The sequence below is a fragment of the Ipomoea triloba genome, chromosome 3 (assembly GCF_003576645.1).
Source record: "Ipomoea triloba cultivar NCNSP0323 chromosome 3, ASM357664v1".
Taxonomy (NCBI): Eukaryota; Viridiplantae; Streptophyta; class Magnoliopsida; order Solanales; family Convolvulaceae; genus Ipomoea; species Ipomoea triloba.
The window spans coordinates 5794142-5815382 of record NC_044918.1 but is presented as its reverse complement, the minus strand read 5'-3'; the positions used below and the strand labels follow the sequence as shown (position 1 = coordinate 5815382).

The following is a 21241-nucleotide window of genomic DNA, read 5'->3' as shown; positions in this document are numbered from 1 at the left end:
ACTGGAAAATTTAAAAAACATGTGAAAATGTTGAACACAGGTACAAAAAGCCTAAATGAAATCCTTCAATCAAGAGGAAATAATCACAACAAAGTTGGTCTAGGATTCACAAGCGAACAAGGATATTAGAAAACCTCATGGTGCCAGAAAAGAGATCAAGAAGAAGCCTTGAAGACAAAAGGTATGTGAACTATTATTTTAACAAAATCTGCTTTAGGTGTAATATGAAAGGATATGGGTGAAGGCGTTGTATACAATACACACCGCGAGAGGTGTGGCGACCAAAACAAACATGCCCGGCGACTAAGATAGTAATGTCAGCAAATGTGGCGTCTTCATGGTATTTCGATAGCGGGTGTTCACGGCACATGACAGACAACAAAGGTTTTTTTAAGGATGTGGTTGAAGAACATGCTGGGCATGTCACATCTGGAAATGGTGAACGAGGTGAAATAGTTAGACGAGGAATGCTGAACACTGAAGGTATGCTTAAACTTGAAAACGTCTATTTAGTGAAAGGATTAAAAGCCAATCTGATTAGTATCAGTCAATTATGTGATCAAAATTTGTTAGTTCGATTCACTAAAGAAAAGTGTAAGGTGTTTAGTTCCAAGACATGTGTCATGGAAGGTGTCAGAACCTCAGATAATTGTTACATAATCAAATCTGCAAATGTGTGAAATAGTTCTATGATAGATGAAAGTGAGATTTGGCACTACAAGCTTGGACATTTAAACTATCAATACATGTACAAGCTCATGAGTTCTGAAGCTGTTAGAGGTGTACCTAAGTTAACCTTCAAAGGTGATTTGCACGTCTATGGACCATGCCAATGTGGAACAACAATTCCTCACAAAAGGTTAGTACACATACCCACTACAAAAGTCATTTTCCGCCATTCAATTCCTTACACAAGTTGGACGTTTCCAGCGGAAACCACATGGTTTCCTCGGGAAACCGGTGGGTGGGTTGTTTTTTATTTTATTTTATTTATAAATAAATAATTAAAATAATAGTTTTAATATTAATATAAATATTTTAATATTTTAAATAAAATAATAAAAATATATAATTATATAATTCTACCCATTTTCCAGAAAATAAACCAAACATACAAAGACAGTTTTCCAAACTACATTCAAACACGGGAAATGAACCTATTTTTCTGGAAAATGACTCATTTTCCAGAAAACATTTTTCAGAAGTCATTTTCCTGCTTTCCAAACACAGCCTTAAATGTAGAGATAAATGTTTATATTTATATTTTGATGAAACCCATTTATTTTTTTTATTTTATTTTTCAGTTTTTAGAGAATTTTTAATCATTTTTTTCCCAAAAATTTCTCAACCAATAAAAGTCTAACTATGTAACCTCTAGACTGCACAGCTAGCTCCCAATGAGGTGATTAATAAAATAAAGAATTGAAAAAAAAAAAAAAAAAAAAAAAAAAAAAAAAAAAGAGGATTGCTTGAGCCACTGAAAGTCTCCAGCTATTGGCGGGTGGCATTTTCGTGATAATACGGAATCTCAGAGGCATATCTCCAAGTGCTTCGATATTTACACCCAAAATTGACGTCTCTGACTCGCCCTTGTCTCATCCTGGCCCAATTCGCACTCTACGTCCGTCTGGAAAAGAAACACACCGTTCTCCAATCTGCACCGTACATGCCTCGTCCGCGTCATCGATCCGTGGCTTTCAGATCCAACGGCCAAATATCGCTTCATAACAAAACAACCAAAATCTCCCGACCCTGACTTGACTCGACTCGAGTTGCCCCTCTCGACTCGCCTCCACAATATCTAGAGTGAGAAAGGGGAGCGTTTTGGAGAGAGAAATATAGAGAGAGAAAGATTAGGTTTTCTTCGTGCACATTCCCCCATTGCAGAAAACACCTCATAATTTAGGGTTTTTATCGTGTATCCATAAACTGCGATTTCTAAATATTCACTTGATTTTGTTTTGGGTTATGCTTTGACTGATCAAAGGTTTGGCTTCAATTGATGGATGAGATTTGGGAAAGAGCGGTGGAGACAGCTCTGGACGGCCAAACGGACTTCGCTTCGGTTCGAACATTAACTCTAGACGGAGCCGTGAAGTGCGTTCATGGTCGCTTGCCTCCGCCGGCCCTGTTCGAGAGGTTTCAGAACCTTCAGCACCTCTCCATAGCAAACATCGGTGTTTCGTCCCTGGAACAGTTTCCCCGGCTTCATAACCTGCAAAAGTTAATTTTATCAGATAATAGAATCGCTGCGGGGCTAGAATTCCTCGTAGAGGCTGGTTTAAACTCGCTTCGGGACCTCGATTTGTCGAACAACAGGATTCAGGATATAGATGATCTTCGGCCGCTAGCAGAGCTCAAACTGGTCTCGCTTGATCTGTATGAGTGTCCGGTGACAAGGGTTAAGGATTATCGATCTAGGGTTTTTGGATTGATTAAGTCGTTAAAGTACCTGGATAAGATGGATGCGGAGGAAAATGAGAGGCCGGAGTCAGATGATGAGGAGGACGAGGAAGAGGACGAAGAGGAGGAGGATGATGATCCTGGGAGTGGGGAAGTTGACGGTGAAGATAGGCCTTACAGGGTGAGCAACGGGCACAAAGCTGGGAGTGATGGGGTGCTTGATGTGGATGAGGATGAGAGTGATGCTGATGAGGAAGAGGCAGAGACTTCCAGAGGAGCTAGTCGAGTGAAGCAAGCTAATTCACATCAGCAGTCCAATGGTTTTAGAATAGCCGCAGCTGGTGATGATGATGAGGACGATGATAATGATGAAGATAATGATTCAGCTGAGGAAATAGATGAAGATGATGGGGATGATGATGAAGATGATGTGGTAGAGGTTCATGAGATTGATGACAGTGATGAGGATGAGGATGGGGTGGAAGATGATGATGAAGATGATGACGATGATGAGGATGAGGAGGAAGTGGATAATGATGATGCTGAGCCAGAGAGTACTGGGAGGCTGGCTAGCACAGAAGGGGAAATTGATGGGCATGAGCAAGGGGAAGATGAAGATGACGAGGATGATAATGGAGAGACTGGTGAGGAAGAGCAGGGAGTGGAGGATGATCATGATGGTGAATTTGATGACGATGAGGATGCTGAGGATGAGGTGATGATCTCTTTGCCATGTTTATAGCTTAATTTATTGTTGTTTTAATGAACAATTTGTCTGGTATCTTGTTTGTGCTTTAACCTTTCTTTCAATGCTTTTAGATAGATTTTGATAAATTACACACACCTGCACTTTTCTTTGTGTCTAATAGGTTAATTAGACATCATATTCATTTCCTATCATAGTTTAGATGCTTTATGTTGTTTATTTGTTTAAATGAAAGTACCAACAGTGTTGTCAAATGGTTAGGAAGAGCTTGCAAATGGTTTTTATATTGATTTATCTTAGTTGTGAATTTAGAATCCTCCTAGTGTATAAGCGTCATGCTAGAAGTATAATGTTTGCCTAATTAATGTTCTGGTGCCTAATACACACTACTCTGGTAGCACCTAATTGTATGGGTTTATTTTTATTTTTATTTTTTTTGGGTCAATTTGCAATCCCCTGTAAAAAGAGTAAAATAACATTTTAGAGATTTAAGTAACTATATATTTATTGTAGTGTGGGCACAAATTATCTATGCTCTATATTTGCCTGTATAATTTATTAATTAATATAAGCAGCTTTTGACTGTAGCAGGTGTAATCTGTGCTAATAATAGTTTTTTTGACTGCTGTATTTAGCAATATAAAATGAAGATGGACTACTTTGACTTTTTGATGTAGAAAGTTTAGGATTTTTGAATGAACTAATATGTCTTCATTTGCTCTCTCTCAAAGCTTGTGTTGTTATACCAACTTGTTAGTATGTTACAGTATTCTCTTTGGTCTATTTTAAGTGTTAACTTTAGACGTTTCAACCATCCTCTTAAAACAGAAAACTCTCATTGGATGCTATTTCTGTTTTTGTTGTTTACTCCGTATTAATTATTGATGATGGAAAGTATTCAGTTAACTTGGAGCAGTTGTTGTGACATGGCTTTGGGTGTAATTTGTAATTTTTAAAGCAATTAGAAGGACCTAGGTGTAACTGGCCTGAACCTCATCTTCTGAAAGTGAATTATCCCTAAATTGGTTAAGGATATAGTGATGAAATTAGCTTCATCTGATTTTCTTACTTTCTGTTATTTTTGAGACAATCCATGCAGATTGATCTTATAGTAGTATCCTACTTTGCAACTCTGAAAGAATACTTCTTGAAAATTTTAAAATTTTGGTTGTTAAACTAGTATATCTCATGTTTTCTTTGTAGCCACTTCTTTATTGGTTCTTCTCTTGTGGGTATAGGTAGGAGTGAGATGATATTTAAGGTTTATGAATGCTTGCTTTTAAGTTATATGTTCCTTTGGACAGGATGATGAGAGAAGGAAGAGAGCAAGGGAGTTGTTTTTGTGTTAAAAATTCAACATGCTAATTTTCCCCTTTCCTATTTGGGTGGTTGTTTATGGGTGCTTTGAACAGAAACTTGAAATCTGTTTTTGCCTTTTGATGTGCAATATTTTATTAATATAATGTTATTATTGTTGAGTTGGCAGGAAGAAGATAATGATGCTGGATATCTGGTTCAACCTGTTGGACAGGTGGAGGTAGATGCTGGAGGCAGTGATATGGAGGCAGCAAATGGAGACGAGGATCATGAGTTTGATGGAGGAGTGGAGGAGGAGGATGACGATGATGATGATGGTGAAGTTCAGGAGGTGCCACCATCCCAATCTACTACTAAGAAGAGGAAGAGAGATGGAGATGAAGATGATGGCAGTGATGATGACAATGTTGTTGACTGTGGGAAGTCATCAAAGCGGCGTTAGTTAAAAAGAATGGTGGGTATTCATAATCAATCAATCGATCGTAAGACTGGACTTGCAGGAACAGTTTAGATTAGTTTTTGTTTTGTGGAGGACTGGACTGGGTAGAGTTTACTGCCACCAGTCTGTGGATCAAACATATTTTGGAGGGAAATTGTGTCATGGATGATGGTTATACTATATTCAAAAGGTCGTTGATGATATATTTCCCGCTGTCATCCTTGAAATGGCCGTTGTGTTATTTTGTTCAAATGGAAGTTGGGAGCTTCTTCAACCCGCCTTGTTCACTTGGATTCAAAGCGGGAACTTGAATTTCATGGGAGAGGTGGTTGGGCTGGGTTGGGGTTGGGGTTTGAAAGTAGACTAGGAAACCCTCCTATCATTTATCATCCTTGCAATGATGTAGCATAACGTACGTACTACTAGTAGTAGGCTAGAATTTCTTTTTCAAGTACAATAGAAAAATTAAAAAAGAAAAGAAAAAGAGATGGGATTCCTTCAGGTGGGGGTGAATAAAAAATATGTAAACTAATCTTTTGAAGTGTAATTCACGAATTTTACTCGGCAGTAATAGGCTAGAATTATCTCATGGAGTCATGGTCAGCGAGTATTAACTTTTTTATTTATTTTTCATTTTAAAAATCCAACTTGCTTATTTATTATCTTGACGTGTTTAGATTAGACTTCACATGTGCATTGTACGATTTGTTTTGTTGGAGGGGGGCTATCCCTATCCGGTATCGTTTTGATGAAAGAAGGGTGTGGGCACGTGCAAATGTCATGTCATCAACGTCAATGACTAATAATTTTTTGACACTTTGCAGGTGGTGCCAGGTGGCAGTGGTGCCGTGCTTGCAAGAAAGATTCTTCCACTAGGAGGTGTGAAATGACAATTTGCAATAACTTGTCAAACAAACCAGAAAAGAAAGGGGGAGAGTCATTTAGTCATTACCCAAGGACAAGTAAGGTGCATGAATCTTGGGTCTTGTGTCTTGACCCGATGGGCTTTGGTGAACCACTTGTATATAAAAATTAAGCACATGAAGCGGTCTGGTCTGGGTATTTATAATGGGCTTTTGACCCAGGTACACTCTGGGCCGCCACGTGTGTGGACAGCAGGACAACTCAGTCATGACTCATCATGCCCTTTCATTTTATTTTCGCCATCGCCGAGGCTGGCTGGGCCGTCTTCTTCAATCCTCAATTGCTAGTAGTACAGTACAGACTACAGAGTAAGAAAAGATGTTGCAACTCCTCTCTCCATCATCCTCAAAATGGATTCTTCCACCGCCCAGCTTCTACCCTACCAGAACAACCAAACTCAGCACCGCCACATTTAAGGTAAGAGCAATGGCCAACCAGCGCAGCGAAAGCGATGGAGGAGGAATCGCAGAGAAACTGGCCATTGTCGGTGGATTGGTCTCCACGCCGGTGATCGGATGGTCACTCTACACCCTCAAAACCACCGGTTGCGGCCTCCCACCTGGACCAGGCGGCTCCATTGGCGCACTTGAAGGCGTGAGTTACTTAGTGGTGGCGGCGATTGTGGGCTGGTCATTCTACACCAAGACCAAAACGGGTTCGGGTTTGCCCAGTGGACCATTCGGGCTGTTGGGAGCTGTTGAAGGCTTGTCGTATTTGTGTTTGCTGGCCATTATCGCTGTGTTCGGGTTACAGTTCCTTGACAAAGGTTCCATTCCTGGGCCTCTCCCCAGTGATCAGTGCTTCGGCTAATTAAGTTCACGCTTTAGCAGTTAGCTGCAACTTCATCTTTGTTTCCATTTTTTTTTTTAATGAATAATGAAATTATGTGTTATAGATAGGTTGATGCTTTTTATCCAATATCTGTGGCCTGCCTTCATTCATCATCTTCAACTAATATCCCATCTCCTAATAATGTATACTCACATTTGTTTCATTTTAATACACTTCGTTTCGGTTTTAGACTTTTATGCTGCATTCTTTCCGTGAAAAATAATTAAATCTAAATTTTATGAACATAAAAATTACTTGGAACAGTATAAAGGCTCAAATACTTAAATAATTTATACTATTAATAAAAATAAAATTCTCAATTTTAACTTCTAGTTCAAAACACTCTTAATTGCGTAGTATAGTAATACAAATCACATTCATATTACAATTGTACATTAAAATATGGTAATACAATTCTAATAAAATATATTCTTCTATACTTTTCTATTTTATAATACAATTATAAATTAAAATTATTAATTGCAATAATACAATATTAATAATATAAATACGAGTTCAAGTACTATATGGCATATGATTATGAGCCTAAAACCGGACAACTGATTATATACTCTCAGGGGATGCTTATACGGAGAAGTGATCAGGTTATGTATTAGTGGACGGGAGAGTCAGCCAAAAGTCCCCTCCCGCAATAAATGCGGGTATTTATAGGATAGGAAAGAAGCGACCGGGTTATGCCTTTCCCCTCCCTCTCGGGATGCACTCATATCTACCCTTCCTCCTTTGCGCGTCTCTTCTTCTAATCCCGTTTCGTTTTCGGCCTCCTCGGCCCAACCTTCTCCTTCCCAGCCTTCCTCTTCTACGGAGGGCAAATTCATATTTCTGAATAACGAGGATGTTTGTAAACACGCTCGTTTGTTTACTATTTCTGAGCTGGAAGAGGTATCTTCCCTACTTAGCGGGCGCGTAACGTTTAAAATTCATTGCTCCCTGAAAAATATTATTGACCGGACTCAAGTTGATTGGATAGGAATTCATATTGACTCTCACAAGGCCCCTTTAACCTTCTCGTTCTCTCCTTTTTTTTTTTTTTTTTTTGAATCACTATAAGGTCTTGCTCGGGCAGATCGGGCCAAATGCTCACCGTATTATTGCATGCTTTTCGCAAATCTGTGCCCGACATGGTATCCCATGTACCATAGAGATGTTCAATTTCATCTTTGCTGTTCGACACATTTCCCCTAAGCACGGAGGGGGTTTTCTATTGTTCAATCTCGGGGTCATTTTTTGTTGTATCCCCCATCTTCTCAACAATAACAAAGGTTGGAATAACTAAATTATTTCTGTTAAGTACGTAGGAAGTTGCCGGTCCCCCGAATGTGGTCCACTCATTATACAAAGCACAGATACCCTTTTCAAACCCGAGCACTAAAAAACGCAGTCGCTAAAATCTCCTATGAATTTTACGATTATTAGATCTTTCAGTCTCCAGAGAGCTATAAGGAGGCTGGCCTTGAGCCCCAAATTATATTCGGGTAGAGAAATATGTTCCCAAAAAGGCGACCGGAAATGACTTTTGATTCGAGTTTAGGCGTAATGTATTTTTTGGTTTATATCGACGATCTCCTACCTTTCTTCCCTTGCAGGAATGGTTTTAGAAAAAGGCTTTGCTACTACCTTTGTTCCCTTGTAGGATGCAGTTTCCCGGTTGAATATCTTAGCCGACCTCCTCAGATCCCTATGTGTCACAGCACAATCCTACATTTCTGGGCATAAGCTCGGTCCGAACTCAAGGCCTTGGACCCACGTGCATCCTTCCTGTAAACAACAGGGATCTCACGCCACGTGTACGGTCATAATACAGTTTAAAATATCTTAGTGCATGTCCTCCACGTGTTTAGCATGCTGAGCACACGGAACCTGTTCCCCTCCACCTACCCTATAAATACCCACATTTATTGCGGGAGGGGGACTTTTGGTTGACTCTCCCGATCCACTAATACATATCTTGATTACTTCTTTCTGAAGAAGTATCCCCTAAGAGCATATGATCGGTTATCCGGTTTTAGGCTCATAATCATATGCCATACAGTACTTGAACTCGTATTTATACCATCAATGCTAATACATTTCCTATTCGTATTATAAATTTACATTAAAATACGGTAATACAATTTCTCATACAATATATGTTCAAAAAATTACTAATTAATGTAATGGATATGAATATAAGAAAGATTGTGAAAAAGGGGATGGGACAAAGAATCGATAATTCATAATTTTGAATAAAATACAGGCCGCTATTTGACTATTAAAATTGCACTCTAAATACTCTCAAAAGCAATGAACAATTCTACTATTGAATATTTTCTATTCTTGTATGCTATTTCTCATATTTCTCCTTATTGTTTAGTAATGAAGTCTGTTTATTTCTCTGCTTCCGACCTATCCTCAGGACAAGAAAAAGCTCTTTAAGGCTCTAGTTGATGCGTTGTTATTTGTTCAGAGAATATCAACACCTTACGGTCAACCAAAAAATAGTCAAGTGCTTATTCCATTAATCATAGGTGAATTTCTCCCTAATCTAGTTATACTTACTGAATATCAAAATATATGTGTAACTCAAGATATGCACGAGCCAAATATTCTTAATATATTATAACAAATCAAGTCCGTGCATCGCACATGTGAAAATACTAATTCTACCTAATAATTTAATTGGAAGAGCAATGAATTAGAATGTTAAATATAATATTTATTTAGGTTGATTGCACTATTGTCAAATTCTTAATCTTTTAATTGGAATGATTGTAATCAAACTAGTAGGCTACTCTTACTGTTTTAATTGATTATCCAAACAAACTTGTAAAAAGCAGTCCCAAATTTACTTTAGTCTTTTATTAGTGGATTGTTGATGCCATGCTATGCACTTTAGTCTTCTATTAGTGGATTGTTCATGCCATGCATGGGAAATAAATTAGTGAAAGCAAAAGCACGGGGCCACAACTTTCTCAAATGAAAACTTGTTCATTACTAACCAAAAATGGGATCGTCAAAGTATAACATAATTTTTGTACAAGAAGATAATAAGTCTAATATTTGTTAATACTTATATGGTCGAATTTGTTGTAAAGAATTCTTTAAGGGTATTGGGCGAGGTTTACTCAATATATATATATATATATATATATGGTCATGTTCAGGTGTGGCCGTGCCTTCCCGTGCGGCCGTGCGGTTCACACCACTTAATGTTACGAAATACACCACTCAATGTTAAGAAACACACCACACAAATATGCACTGTGGTGTGTTTCATTGTGTTTCATTATGGTGTGTTTCTTAACATTGAGTGGTGTATTTCGTAACATTGAGTGGTGTGTGACCGCACGGCCGCACGGGAGAGCACGACCGCATTTGAACCAAAATATATATATATATATATATATATATATATATATATATATATATATATATATATTCGAATAGTGATAGTGAGGTTTTTTTTTCTTAATAAAAAAAAAATTATTTTGAAAAATTAAACTTCAAAATTTTCATATTGAAAAGAAAAAATTACATATTTTCAGGCAATGTTAAGGGGCACATGCACATACCTACTCAAATTACCCTGTTTGCACTGTACCTTTAAGCCTGTACCATATTTTAGTACACGATTACTCACGCCAACCAAGCTAACCAAGCTGGTTTCCTTTATTTTTGTTGCAATGTTATTTGTACATAGCCAAGTTTCTAGAAATGCATTAATAATAGCTCATATCAAGGAATGGAGTTAAGAGAGAAAAGAAAGTCTGATATTTTTTGATGCAATTATTGGATACTGTTATTTCTAACGAGTGAGAAGGGAGGAAAAAACCTTGTCAAGAATGAAAAAAAAATAATAATAAATCAAATATGGCAAGAAATATTTATTGTGTTTTTTTTTTTTTAAAGAAAGTAAAGAAGACTAAAAAAGCAGCGAGTCAAACAAGAAATTACTGTGTAAATTCCGCGACGACTTGACGTTGACTTGGTTGAACCAATCACGGTTCGACACGTTTTACATCGTCGACGGTTTCCGTGAAGTTAACGCAAATAGCGCTTAGTCTTAACAAACACCAGCACTGGCTATGATGGAAAGCTCAAAGCCCTCTCCGATGAAGAGTCACTCCCTCACTTCGGCCTCCTGACTTTCTCTCACATGATTCTCTCTCATTCGTCGTTTTAGTTTCCGTCGCGGCTGTTTTCCGGTTCTCTCCGACTGATTTTCCGGTAACTCCCTCTCTCGATCGCTCCTTTGACGACTTACACTGCTCTTGACGATGACTTCCTCTTCTCCGTTTACGAGTTTTAATTTCCTCGATTCTTTTCGTAGAATTATCCGATCAGGCATGCGTTGACTTTACATCAACAGTTGCGATTCATGTGAACTCCTCTTCTGTTGTGTGAAGTGTTGCTTTCTCGTCTCTGAAGTGAGAAATGCAATATGCCGATACACGTACATACATATAATATGTGTGCGCAGTATGTGTGTATTTAGACTCTCCTGCATGGAAGGTTTAGCTGAATTACCATCAAAGGGCATGAAATTTGCTATATTGACCGGATTCTAGATAGTTTCTTCCCCAATTTGATATTAAGTTTTAAAGATTTTACTTGTTTTTAGAAAGTGGGTACGTGCAATAGCGTGGGCGATTTTTCCCTTCAAACATTTCAAAAATTCTTGAATTTTTTTTTTGAAAATTAAAAAATTCTTGAATATGCACTAAAAAATATCGTTTAACTATTTTATTTTTGTGAACAGTACGTGATAATTTTTCCTTCGTATTGAAGTAATGATGCTAAAGAAAGAAAGGGACGTAGGAAAACTAATTCTTCTTTGTGCTATCACTTATCACTAGTGCTTCGTTTTTGGCATGTATCTAGTGTGGTGTCATAGTTTAAGATTGTCTCTAACTTTCCTTCGTGGACTGTTCTGTGAAATTCCATTCTCTCTTCTTCTTATAGGGATTCATTTAAAATGTTTATTTTGCACAGCTTGTATACCATGATTAAACTGAGTTTGCTTTGAATATATTTTGCTCAAGATTGCTTGTATAAATAGTTTAACAATGCAATATTTGTTAAGAGGTGTTGAGTGTGCTTGAATTTCTATTTTGTATGTGTTAAGAATCCCATAAATTCCATGCTCTGCGTCTGAGATATTCTGTATGAGTTATTTTTTTCAAGTTGTTGCATTTCCTCTATATCTAGGTATTTATGCCTTAACTCTAATTATTTTCAGGATCAACCTCTTGCACTATAAATAAAGGCATTCAGGTACTGGAACAGAGACCAGTGTTTATTTGCACTATTTCTGCCATGATTTTTAAAAATTATATTATTATATGTCTTGGGTATCCTCAACGTCTTTTGTTAGATAAAGCTCTATTCTTTTCGGAGTGGTCTTAGTTTTAGAAATTTGATCAGGATGGACGTTGCTGATGAAATGGAAACATCTGATGATTCGTTCAATTTGTTGGATATTCGCCCAGTTCATGATTTTAATGCATTGTTCATGGAAAGTGAATCACAGGGGAAGGGAACATGGCCTTGCATGGAACCTATTCGGATGCCAATGGATGTACGTTGTGTACCTTAAGTGCTGTTATTTTAAAATTTAGCAACCTAAATTGCTAGTGAATCTTAGTTTAAGTATAGGACTTGCTCATTGCTTATATTACAGGTCTACACTACTTTTAATGTCTGCAAGGACACATCACCTACCCTCTTTGGTATCAAGTATTCACTCTGTTTCATGGGTTATTTCCTTTTCATTAAGGAACCACATTTTGCTTTCTCCTATAGAGTACTAATTAAGATGAACTTCTGTAATACATTATATCATGTGTCAGAAAATGTCTAATGACTATGGGTACTCTCCGCTTTCGAAAAAAAAAGGGGTACTATCAGAACAAACAGTTAAAAGCTTTGTAGATACACATACAGAAATGCACATTTCTTCTTTATTCCCCTTGATGCATTAGCCTCTATCCCTCACTCCCTTTCTTACAGTATTTCTTTAACATTGCAGCTTGAGAACTGTGAATTTAGTATTGCTAATCAGAAGTTTGATGACAAAGTTTTTAAAGTTCCTGCTCACAACAAAAGAAAGGACTTGATTAAAGATGTGGTTAAGACACATGTCCTTCCATTCCTCCCAGCTAAATCACTGCTCAAGTTCAAGTCCGTGTCGAAAGAGTGGGATCAGTGGATAAGCAGTCCCCTTTTGGCTCACCAGCAAAGCTTCTCATTTCAGAAAATATCTGGTTACTTCTGTCAACATGAGGATAGCTACAGTAAATTCTTTTCTCTGGATGGCTCTGCATATGGAGTCCCCTGCCCTTTCCTCCAGTTCTTGCCTGGAGACAAAAGGGTGCTGGGTTCTTGCAATGGATTGCTGCTATGCCAGTGTTCAGAATCATACTATGTTTGCAACCCTACAACCGAAGACTGGAAAATGCTCCCCAGTTCCGTGTATTATCATGGATCTGATCCAGCAGTTGTTCTTGCCTTTGAGCCTTCCTTGCAAAATATCGAGGCATACTATCAGGTTATCTGTGCATTTTCCATGTTTGGTTCCCCAGTCATCTACTTCGATATTTACTCTTCAGCAACAAGATCCTGGAGGTGCTCTGATGCAATTTGTATTGAATTGGGAGATTCTTCTCTTAAGGGTGCCGGGTTCTACATGAATGGTAGTGCTTACTGGGAGACATCATCAGGTCAAGTTCTGGCCTTTAATGTTCAGAATGAGGAACATGGAATTATATCCCTTCCTTCTGAAGCTGCTAAAGGTGGCACTTTCACACAGGTAGGGGATGAGCTATGCTATGTTACTGTTAGTAATCATTCTATGAATGTTTCCATAATTGACATCTATGGGGGATTGGACATGAGCCTGAAGCGCAGCATTTCTCTAAACCTTGAACTCTCGTATTTTCCCGAGTGCAAAGTACTGCCAGGTGTTGATGGAGATAACTTGCTGATTCTCACCAGGAATGGGCAGCTGTGTTTGCTGAGTTATCACCTTAGTGATCAGAACGTAGAATTATTGTGCAAGCCACGTGGAGTTGGTTTCAATTTCAGGTTCCTGCCCTACATAAACAGTCTTGCCTGTGTTACTTGAGGCATATGGAAGTTGCTTCTTGCCAGCCTTTGTTACATAAACTCGCCCTTTTACCAATGCCCACTAGTTTCATGTTCAGTTCACTTGTTGATGTACTGCAACTCCATGACTTTAAAAATTTGCTTTGGTGTACGAATCTTGTTTGGGAAAAATTATTTTTGCTAATTGTGCTTGGTTAATATTTTGTACATTATATTTTTTCGTGGGTCTTGAACTGGTAAAAGTCACAACTGCCTCCATCCCCGACAAATTAGAGGTGTCTAGCTATAAGCCAAAGATGTGAGAGAAAGGAGGTTAGAAATGTCCTTCATTGTAGGAGGTAGCAGTTGGGTGGGGAGACTTGGGTGTATTCTTGTAGGAGGGAGAAACACATTGTTTACAAGATGGGATAAATCAAAAGTAGACTTTAGAGAGATACCATTTTGCCAATTTCTCCGGAGAAACATTATTATTCCAATTATCTGGCCGGATTGTTATCTGTTGTATTCTTATACTTTTAGTAAAAATATAATATACAGTTGTAGTTGTATTTTTATTTTTGTGTAACAATACCCCACAAGTGTAACAAACACAAAGAGAAGATGATAGTTTTGGTTTGCATGGGACGTTAGTTTCGCATGCCGGCGGCGAGTTGTTCAGACGAGCAAGAATTGTGAGTTTCAATGGCTGCAACCGCTCCCGGGTCGGATTCTACTCCTCCAACACCACCTGATCCGGAACCCGAACCCGAAACTCCACCACCCACAGAGTCTCCACCTCCGTCACCAGATTCTTCTCCTCCTCCATCATCTCCGCCCCCGTCTTCTCCTCCTCCGTCCTCCCCTCCTCCCCCTAATAAGAAGCCTCCACCGTCATCACCAACAGCATCGCCACCACCGGCTCCAAATGCCCCGCCATTACCAACTCCAACTGCTCCTACCCCTAATGGAACGCGAGATTCTCCTCCGCCAGGTGTATTTTCTCCGCCTCCGCCACCACGCCGGCCTCGGGAATCACCAAAGTCTCCTTCCAACAACAATTCATCTTTCCCAATTATCGCTGGAGTCGCTGTGGCGGCTCTACTATTGATTCTTATCTTAGCTATCATTTTGATAGTGTGTATGAAGAGGAAAAAGAAAGAGAAGCCCTATTACATGGACTATAGAGACCGTGGACATCCATACAGAGGTATAAGAAATTAGATTTCTCGTTTAATTGATACAGATTTTGATTTTGATTAATATAATATAATGTAGGCGGGGAGCATGTGGTTAGGGTTCCGCCGCCACCAGGGATGATGGGGACACAACTAGGCGGCGGCGGTGGTGGTGGTTGGGGTCCGCCTCCGATGAATGGAAGCACAGAGTACAACACCCCACCAGGTTTCTCCAGTGCGTATGCTACTCCCATGCCGCCTATGCCTTATTCACCAAGGGGGGTTGGCAGAATTACACCGCCTACTTCCTTGCCGCCTCCTTCACCGCCGATCGGCGGCTTCAACCAGAGCCAATTCACGTACGAGGAACTAGCTGCCGCCACGGCCGGGTTTTCTCAGGCGAATTTGCTTGGCCAAGGCGGTTTCGGTTACGTTCACAAAGGCGTACTCCCCGACGGACGAGAAGTCGCCGTCAAGAGCTTGAAATCCGGCAGCGGACAAGGGGAAAGAGAGTTTCAGGCTGAAGTTGAGATCATTAGCAGAGTTCATCATCGCCATCTTGTCTCCCTTGTTGGATATTGCATTGTTCACGCCCAGAGAATGCTGGTTTATGAATTTGTCCCTAATAAGACCTTGGAATTCCACCTTCATGGTACCTATCATCTTTAGCTTCAAACAAACCCCTTCAACTATTTAGCTACCGATTGTATTCATTAGTAATTGTATTTTACAATTGCAGGAAAGGGCCAGCCAGTCATGGAGTGGCCAACCAGGCTCAAAATTGCATTGGGATCGGCTAGGGGATTGAGTTATCTCCATGAAGATTGTATGAAAATTGTTGTTCCCTTTTCTCTTTTACTTCTGTCTTTTCTTCAATTTCTTAATCTCGCCCTTGTTCACCTTCATAATGTAGGTCATCCTCGAATTATCCACCGTGACATCAAATCTGCAAACATTTTGCTTGATAACCATTTTGAAGCCATGGTAGGCTTTAATGAAATTAACCTCATAGCTAGCTAGCATTACAAAGTAAATAATATAATGCGCCCTTGATGACCGTATGGTTTCATGATTTTCCAGGTTGCTGATTTTGGGTTGGCAAAACTCTCTTCTGATAATAACACACATGTATCAACTCGTGTTATGGGAACTTTTGGGTACATAGATTAATCATCATCAGTACCTGTACCTCTGAATTCATCCAAATTTGTGTTCATGTTAAACTAATTGCATGATTTTTTTTTTCCAGATACTTGGCTCCAGAATATGCATCCAGTGGAAAGCTAACAGAGAAATCTGACGTTTTTTCATTTGGAGTCATGCTCTTGGAAATCATAACCGGGCATCGACCCCTCGATTCTACCAATATCACCATGGAAGACAGTTTAGTAGACTGGGTTTGTTCCATCAATCTAATTATTAATTTAGGCTTTTAATTAAAACGAAACACATCATTCAATTGTTAAATATCAATATTTATCCGTTTGGGGTACGCGCACAGGCTAGGCCACTTCTTGCTAAAGCTATTGAAGATGGGAACTATAATCAATTGGCAGATCCGCGCCTAGAAGGCAAGTATAACTCCCAAGAGATGGGTCGCATGGTTGCTTGCGCAGCTGCTTCCATTCGCCATTCTGCTAAAAGACGTCCCAAGATGAGCCAAGTACTATATATCCACATCTATTACAACAATTTCTTTGGGTACTTAGCTTAGTGAGATATTATTTTTTATCTATAAATAGATTGTGCGTGCTTGGGATGGAGATTTTTCACTGGACGACTTGAATGAAGGCGGGAGGGGGGCGATGCAAAATTCAACACCGCCGTTGTCGAACGAATCTAGTTTGTACGACACCCGTGCATACAATGCAGACATGTTGAAGTTCAAACAGTTGGTACTGAACAATGAGAGCAATGAATTCGGATGTACTACAGGCGAGTTTGGTCACGACCGGCCGTCCACCTCGACGAGCTTAGACTCCGGAGAACATCATGGGCTACAAAGGCCGCCACAACAACAACAACAACAACAACAACAAAAGTATTATATATAGACCATACCACACTATACATATATACATATACCAATAATTTGTGCTTCCAATCCAACACAAAATTAAAGCTCTTTGAGTTATCATATTGGGGAATCAATTTGTAGATTCTAACTTTTTCTTAGAACACACTACAAGAAAAATACATAAATACAGACGGGACGGGATCATGTTATGGCCGGCACTATTGGTTCTCAGATTTTCATGGCTTCGAGATGCATGGTACATAGTTGTTCATTATCATAGTGTTACCTATGAAAAATGTCTTTGTTGTGACAAACGAAGCATAATTCGAATTTGAATTATCATTGTAATGTTTCTCATGGGCTGTAATGCCTTCAAATAATCAAATCCATTGTCATGCATATACATATGGTCCATATGGAGCCCGAATTACTATTGAACTCGATTTTGTTTGCTCTCTATCTCTCACTAATAATGCCATATTATGTTTAAGAAAACACTAATAGCAACCTCACACTGCCATTAGAGCATGAGTAATGCGATTGGTTGAACCAATTACACTAGTCCCGCGAGACAATTGTTATTTAAATTGATAATTGAATTAATTGTTGGCCTACAATGCTCTCTCTTGTCATAATAGTATGTACTACGGTATAACACATGACTAAATTGGTCATATTATTGACTTGGTAATAATAAAATTTTAAATTTGACTTTCACTTTATGACATTGAGTAATATGCATGAAGAACACCCATATCACATACACTATTTGAACTAATTGCCAACTCAACCTTTGCAACAATTCGTGCTCGTGCCTTGGTCATGGTTACACTCGCCCTAGTTGTGGTCACCATTTAGCAAGGCGAATGAATTAAGGAGTCAGATGACTATGCGAATGAATTGAGTAGTCAAGCGGACAGGAGGAGTGAGACGAATAACTGGACCGACTTGGGGCATAGACCATCATGAATTCATGACAGTGAGCCTGTTATTCATAAAAGATTAGTTCCTATTTCTGTGTGAAAAGGAAATCCCCGGATATGGAAGATGATCTAGGGCGGATGTCGCGGGAAATTGAAATAGATCTGATAACAATTAGGGAAGAAATTGTATGACATAATCATGGATTTACTTACTTAGTTTAAATTGATTTCCTGTCTTTCAAAGGCTAAGGATTCATGTATAAATATTGAGTAAAGGCCTTGAACAATGGTTAAGCTCTCTAAATACACACAAAAGCAAATCAATATTGTTCATAGCTACTTTCTCAATCTAATGAAGCACAAAGAGTCAGCAGTTGTCTCCATTGAGACATCATCCAAGTGGAAGTGTTAATCGAGACACCAAATGTCACTAAACCACAAGGCCTTTGACACCAAGAGAAAAAACATAAGATTATCAGAGTGAGAATTTTTCTTTCGGTCCATTACGGTTATATTGTCGTGACCAAAGTCACCAGTCATTACTTACAAATATTATTGAAAAAAAAAAAAGAAAAAAGAAAAAAAAAAAACCAAAACGTCTTCTTCCGTGTTGATTTCTCCATTTGCCGACTAGCCCTCGCCAAAACTTTTTGAGGCGCTAGGCTTAATCGATGCAAGTGATCTTCGCCTTCCGGTCAGTGTAATCGAAGAGCGAGCAATCGTTACTTTTTGAGGCGCTAGGCTTAATCGACGATGGGAGACCACAACGATGCCTTCATGCGTAACAACAACAGCGCCGCCGTTCAGGCCAGGGCCAAGGCCCAGAACCGCTCCAATATCGTGCAACTCAAGCTGGTAAACTATAATTTATTATCTTATGCTCTATGGGAAGTTAGTTTAGTATATATAGTTGTAGTTTGGCTATAACGCGTCAGAAGCCTAAGTTCTATCTCATTTCAGCTTAGCTGGATTTGTGTTTCACTTGAGTTAGCATTGGATTGTTTTGGCTAGATTTGTGTGATATATTTTAGTGATTAGGACCTGGAACAGGGCCATTTACACAATTACATTGATACGAATCCATTAATGGTACGGTTTGAATTATATATACTGGCTTCTATAGTTCAGTAATGAGTTGTCATGTTCTAGGATCTCAAATATTAATATTTAGTATGTATTTTCAACTGAGAATTTGCCACTTGTTTTCAACTGATAATTTTAGTTGTTAGGAAATGCTGAGGAAGAGATTTGTGTTCTGATTCATATTATTCTTTTTCCTTGTGAAAGGTGAATGCTCAACTTGTACCTAACCTGTTTTGTCGAGTTCTTGTTTCTATTTTGTACGTAACTTAATAGCTAAACTGTTTGGTTGATTTAATCTTGTTTATAGTGACAGAAAGTATGTGCTTGGTGCACGTTAAGATTTCCTTTTTGATTTACTGCTTTAGTGATAGCCACTATTAAGTACTCCGTAATAGTCTTCCACTCTCTTATTGGTCTACTTTTTTTTCCTTTTTCCTAATACAGATTGGTCAAAGTCACCCGACTGGTTTGACAGCTAATCTGCTAAAGCTGTTTGAGCCTCGCCCACCTTTGGAATTTAAACCACCTCCTGAGAAGAGAAAATGCCTTCCATATACAGGTTTCTATCTATTTACTATTGAGATATGAGTTTGCTTGCATCTTTTGGTTCATTTAAAGTTACTAAGCTATTACTTTTGCTGTTTAGGTATGGCACAATTTGTTAGTAATTTTGCTGAGCCTGGTGATCCAGAATATGCTCCAGCTATCAAGGAGGTTGAAACTCGGGTAAGATTTTCTTTTAAGGAAAACACTCTATTAGATGTTTTTAAAAGGTTAGACGTCATTGATTAATTATTTCTTTCATGTTGATTTTAAGTTCAATAGTTCATATTTTATTATGGAGATTTTTATTTTAATTTATTTTATTTTTTACTTAACCTATTACATTTTAATAGTTTTGCAAGGAGAAAAATTCCTTGGCTGATCTTAATATTGATAGAGATTTTCCAAGGTCTTTAAGGCTACTATTTCCGTACATAGCTTTTTCTGAAAGATAACATTTGCTTGTCTAAGGCTTTTCCCCACATTCAACACACTCAAACATTAGTCAAAATATTAATTCATAATCTCTCTTAATTGTATTACCTATTACTGTCTACTCTGTTATTTATCTTCCTCTTGATTCATCTTTGCCCTTCAGTAATTTTCATTTCCCTGATTTTTATTATGCTTTTTGATCAATCTTTGTTTTCCTTGACATGTCTGAACAACTTTGCTGTCTGGAAGATGCCTTTTCTACTTCTAGTTCTGTAGTAGAAGCTGCTTGACATTTTGATTACATTGTCTATTTATTGACGCATGTGAATGGTAGTTAATCTAATGGTGCATAGATTTGCCTCCAAGCAGAGGCATAATTTGTCTATTTATTTCTTCTGTTATATTTGGTTGCATCTCTTTTTGTGAAATCCAGGCACAAAGAAGAGCTAGGGTCCACAAGATACGACTGGAAGAGGGTGCAAAAAAGGTTGCTGAAGAGCTTGAGAAACGTATACAAGCCCTTCTTGTCTTCTATTCTAAGATGCAAGCATGAGTCATGACTCTGTTTATATACATATGTCTATTGGTATAACGCTCAATGTTCTCATGCTACAATTCTGCAGATGATCCAAATAATGACCCCAATGCTACTGGAGATCCATACAAAACACTTTTTGTAGCTAGACTTGTGAGTAGAGCTTATTACATGTTTATTAAGTACAATTTAAGCCAGTCTGTTTATATATTGTAGGACTTTTTTGATTTTGTTGTTTTTGTTTTCAGAACTATGAGACGACTGAAAACAGAATCAAAAGAGAATTTGAGGCTTATGGTCCTATCAAGAGGGTAGGTATTAAGGGGCACCCAATGTGGGGCTCAAGTTTCTGACATTGGGTCGGTAAGGTGAAGTTTTATGGTGGGATTGCATTGTTGTTCCATAAATTTTATGCAAAGTTCCTATTTTAGTACTCCCATCCCACTTCTTCTGTTTTCTGATGTTTCCTATATTCTAATTTCTCTAGAATCAATCATCATGTTTTTTCCAAACCTTATTAATCATACTTAAGCTAGAAGCTAGATATAAAAATGTACTTTGACTAATTTATCAAACTTTTTTTTTCAAAAAAAAAAAATCAAACTTTTTTTTAAAAAATTATAATAAACTATAGTCAAATCTGTTTCTTTCATTTTTAGGATGGAAGATCTTTAAGAGAACTTCAAATCTTTTTATCTATAAACAGGTTTATTTGTGTTTTTGCCTTTTTATGTCAATATTGGTTGTCTTCTATTTGTTTTTGTTTTGTTGTTGTTGTTGTTTTTTTTTTTTTTTTTTTTTTTTTTTTTTTTTTTTTTTTTTTTTTT

General features: G+C 38.2%; 5 protein-coding genes across 7 annotated transcripts in view; all 5 read left to right on the top strand.

The window, feature by feature from the left end:
- Positions 1 to 1782: 1782 nt before the first annotated feature.
- On the top strand, positions 1783 to 5752 carry LOC116011769 (acidic leucine-rich nuclear phosphoprotein 32-related protein). Its single transcript, XM_031251170.1, has 3 exons — positions 1783 to 3118; positions 4596 to 4880; positions 5690 to 5752. The coding sequence occupies exons 1-2, from the start codon at positions 2003 to 2005 to the stop codon at positions 4866 to 4868; spliced, it is 1389 nt and encodes a 462-aa protein (XP_031107030.1). The 5' UTR covers positions 1783 to 2002; the 3' UTR covers positions 4869 to 4880; positions 5690 to 5752.
- Positions 5753 to 6037: 285 nt separating this feature from the next.
- On the top strand, positions 6038 to 6809 carry LOC116011770. The gene has a single exon (XM_031251171.1). It carries the CDS (start codon positions 6108 to 6110, stop codon positions 6597 to 6599), a length of 492 nt encoding a protein of 163 aa, XP_031107031.1. The 5' UTR covers positions 6038 to 6107; the 3' UTR covers positions 6600 to 6809.
- A 3880-nt stretch (positions 6810 to 10689) lies between these two features.
- LOC116013331 (F-box protein At5g07610-like) lies at positions 10690 to 13908 on the top strand. The gene is made up of 4 exons (XM_031253019.1): positions 10690 to 10847; positions 11860 to 11894; positions 12045 to 12198; positions 12649 to 13908. Exons 3-4 carry the CDS (start codon positions 12046 to 12048, stop codon positions 13741 to 13743), a joined length of 1248 nt encoding a protein of 415 aa, XP_031108879.1. The 5' UTR covers positions 10690 to 10847; positions 11860 to 11894; position 12045; the 3' UTR covers positions 13744 to 13908.
- Positions 13909 to 14037: 129 nt separating this feature from the next.
- On the top strand, positions 14038 to 17296 carry LOC116013330 (proline-rich receptor-like protein kinase PERK1). 3 transcript variants are annotated; one of them, XM_031253017.1, is made up of 8 exons: positions 14038 to 14910; positions 14979 to 15530; positions 15618 to 15704; positions 15792 to 15862; positions 15959 to 16035; positions 16128 to 16275; positions 16380 to 16541; positions 16621 to 17296. In XM_031253017.1, the coding sequence occupies exons 1-8, from the start codon at positions 14406 to 14408 to the stop codon at positions 16930 to 16932; spliced, it is 1914 nt and encodes a 637-aa protein (XP_031108877.1). In that variant the 5' UTR covers positions 14038 to 14405; the 3' UTR covers positions 16933 to 17296. The 3 variants fall into 3 exon arrangements, with proteins under 3 accessions (XP_031108877.1, XP_031108876.1, XP_031108878.1); XM_031253016.1 differs by having other exon boundaries at positions 15618 to 15862; XM_031253018.1 differs by lacking the exon at positions 16621 to 17296 and having other exon boundaries at positions 16128 to 16261; positions 16380 to 16433.
- A 1101-nt stretch (positions 17297 to 18397) lies between these two features.
- The window catches only part of LOC116012568 (U1 small nuclear ribonucleoprotein 70 kDa), a 7134-nt gene continuing 4290 nt past the window's right edge, over positions 18398 to 21241 (top strand). Inside the window, exons 1-6 of the mRNA XM_031252137.1 lie at positions 18398 to 18673; positions 19346 to 19460; positions 19548 to 19627; positions 20313 to 20388; positions 20503 to 20567; positions 20663 to 20725. Of these exons, the coding sequence (XP_031107997.1) occupies positions 18572 to 18673; positions 19346 to 19460; positions 19548 to 19627; positions 20313 to 20388; positions 20503 to 20567; positions 20663 to 20725 (501 nt within the window). The 5' untranslated portion in view covers positions 18398 to 18571. The remainder of the gene's footprint in view (positions 18674 to 19345; positions 19461 to 19547; positions 19628 to 20312; positions 20389 to 20502; positions 20568 to 20662; positions 20726 to 21241) is intronic.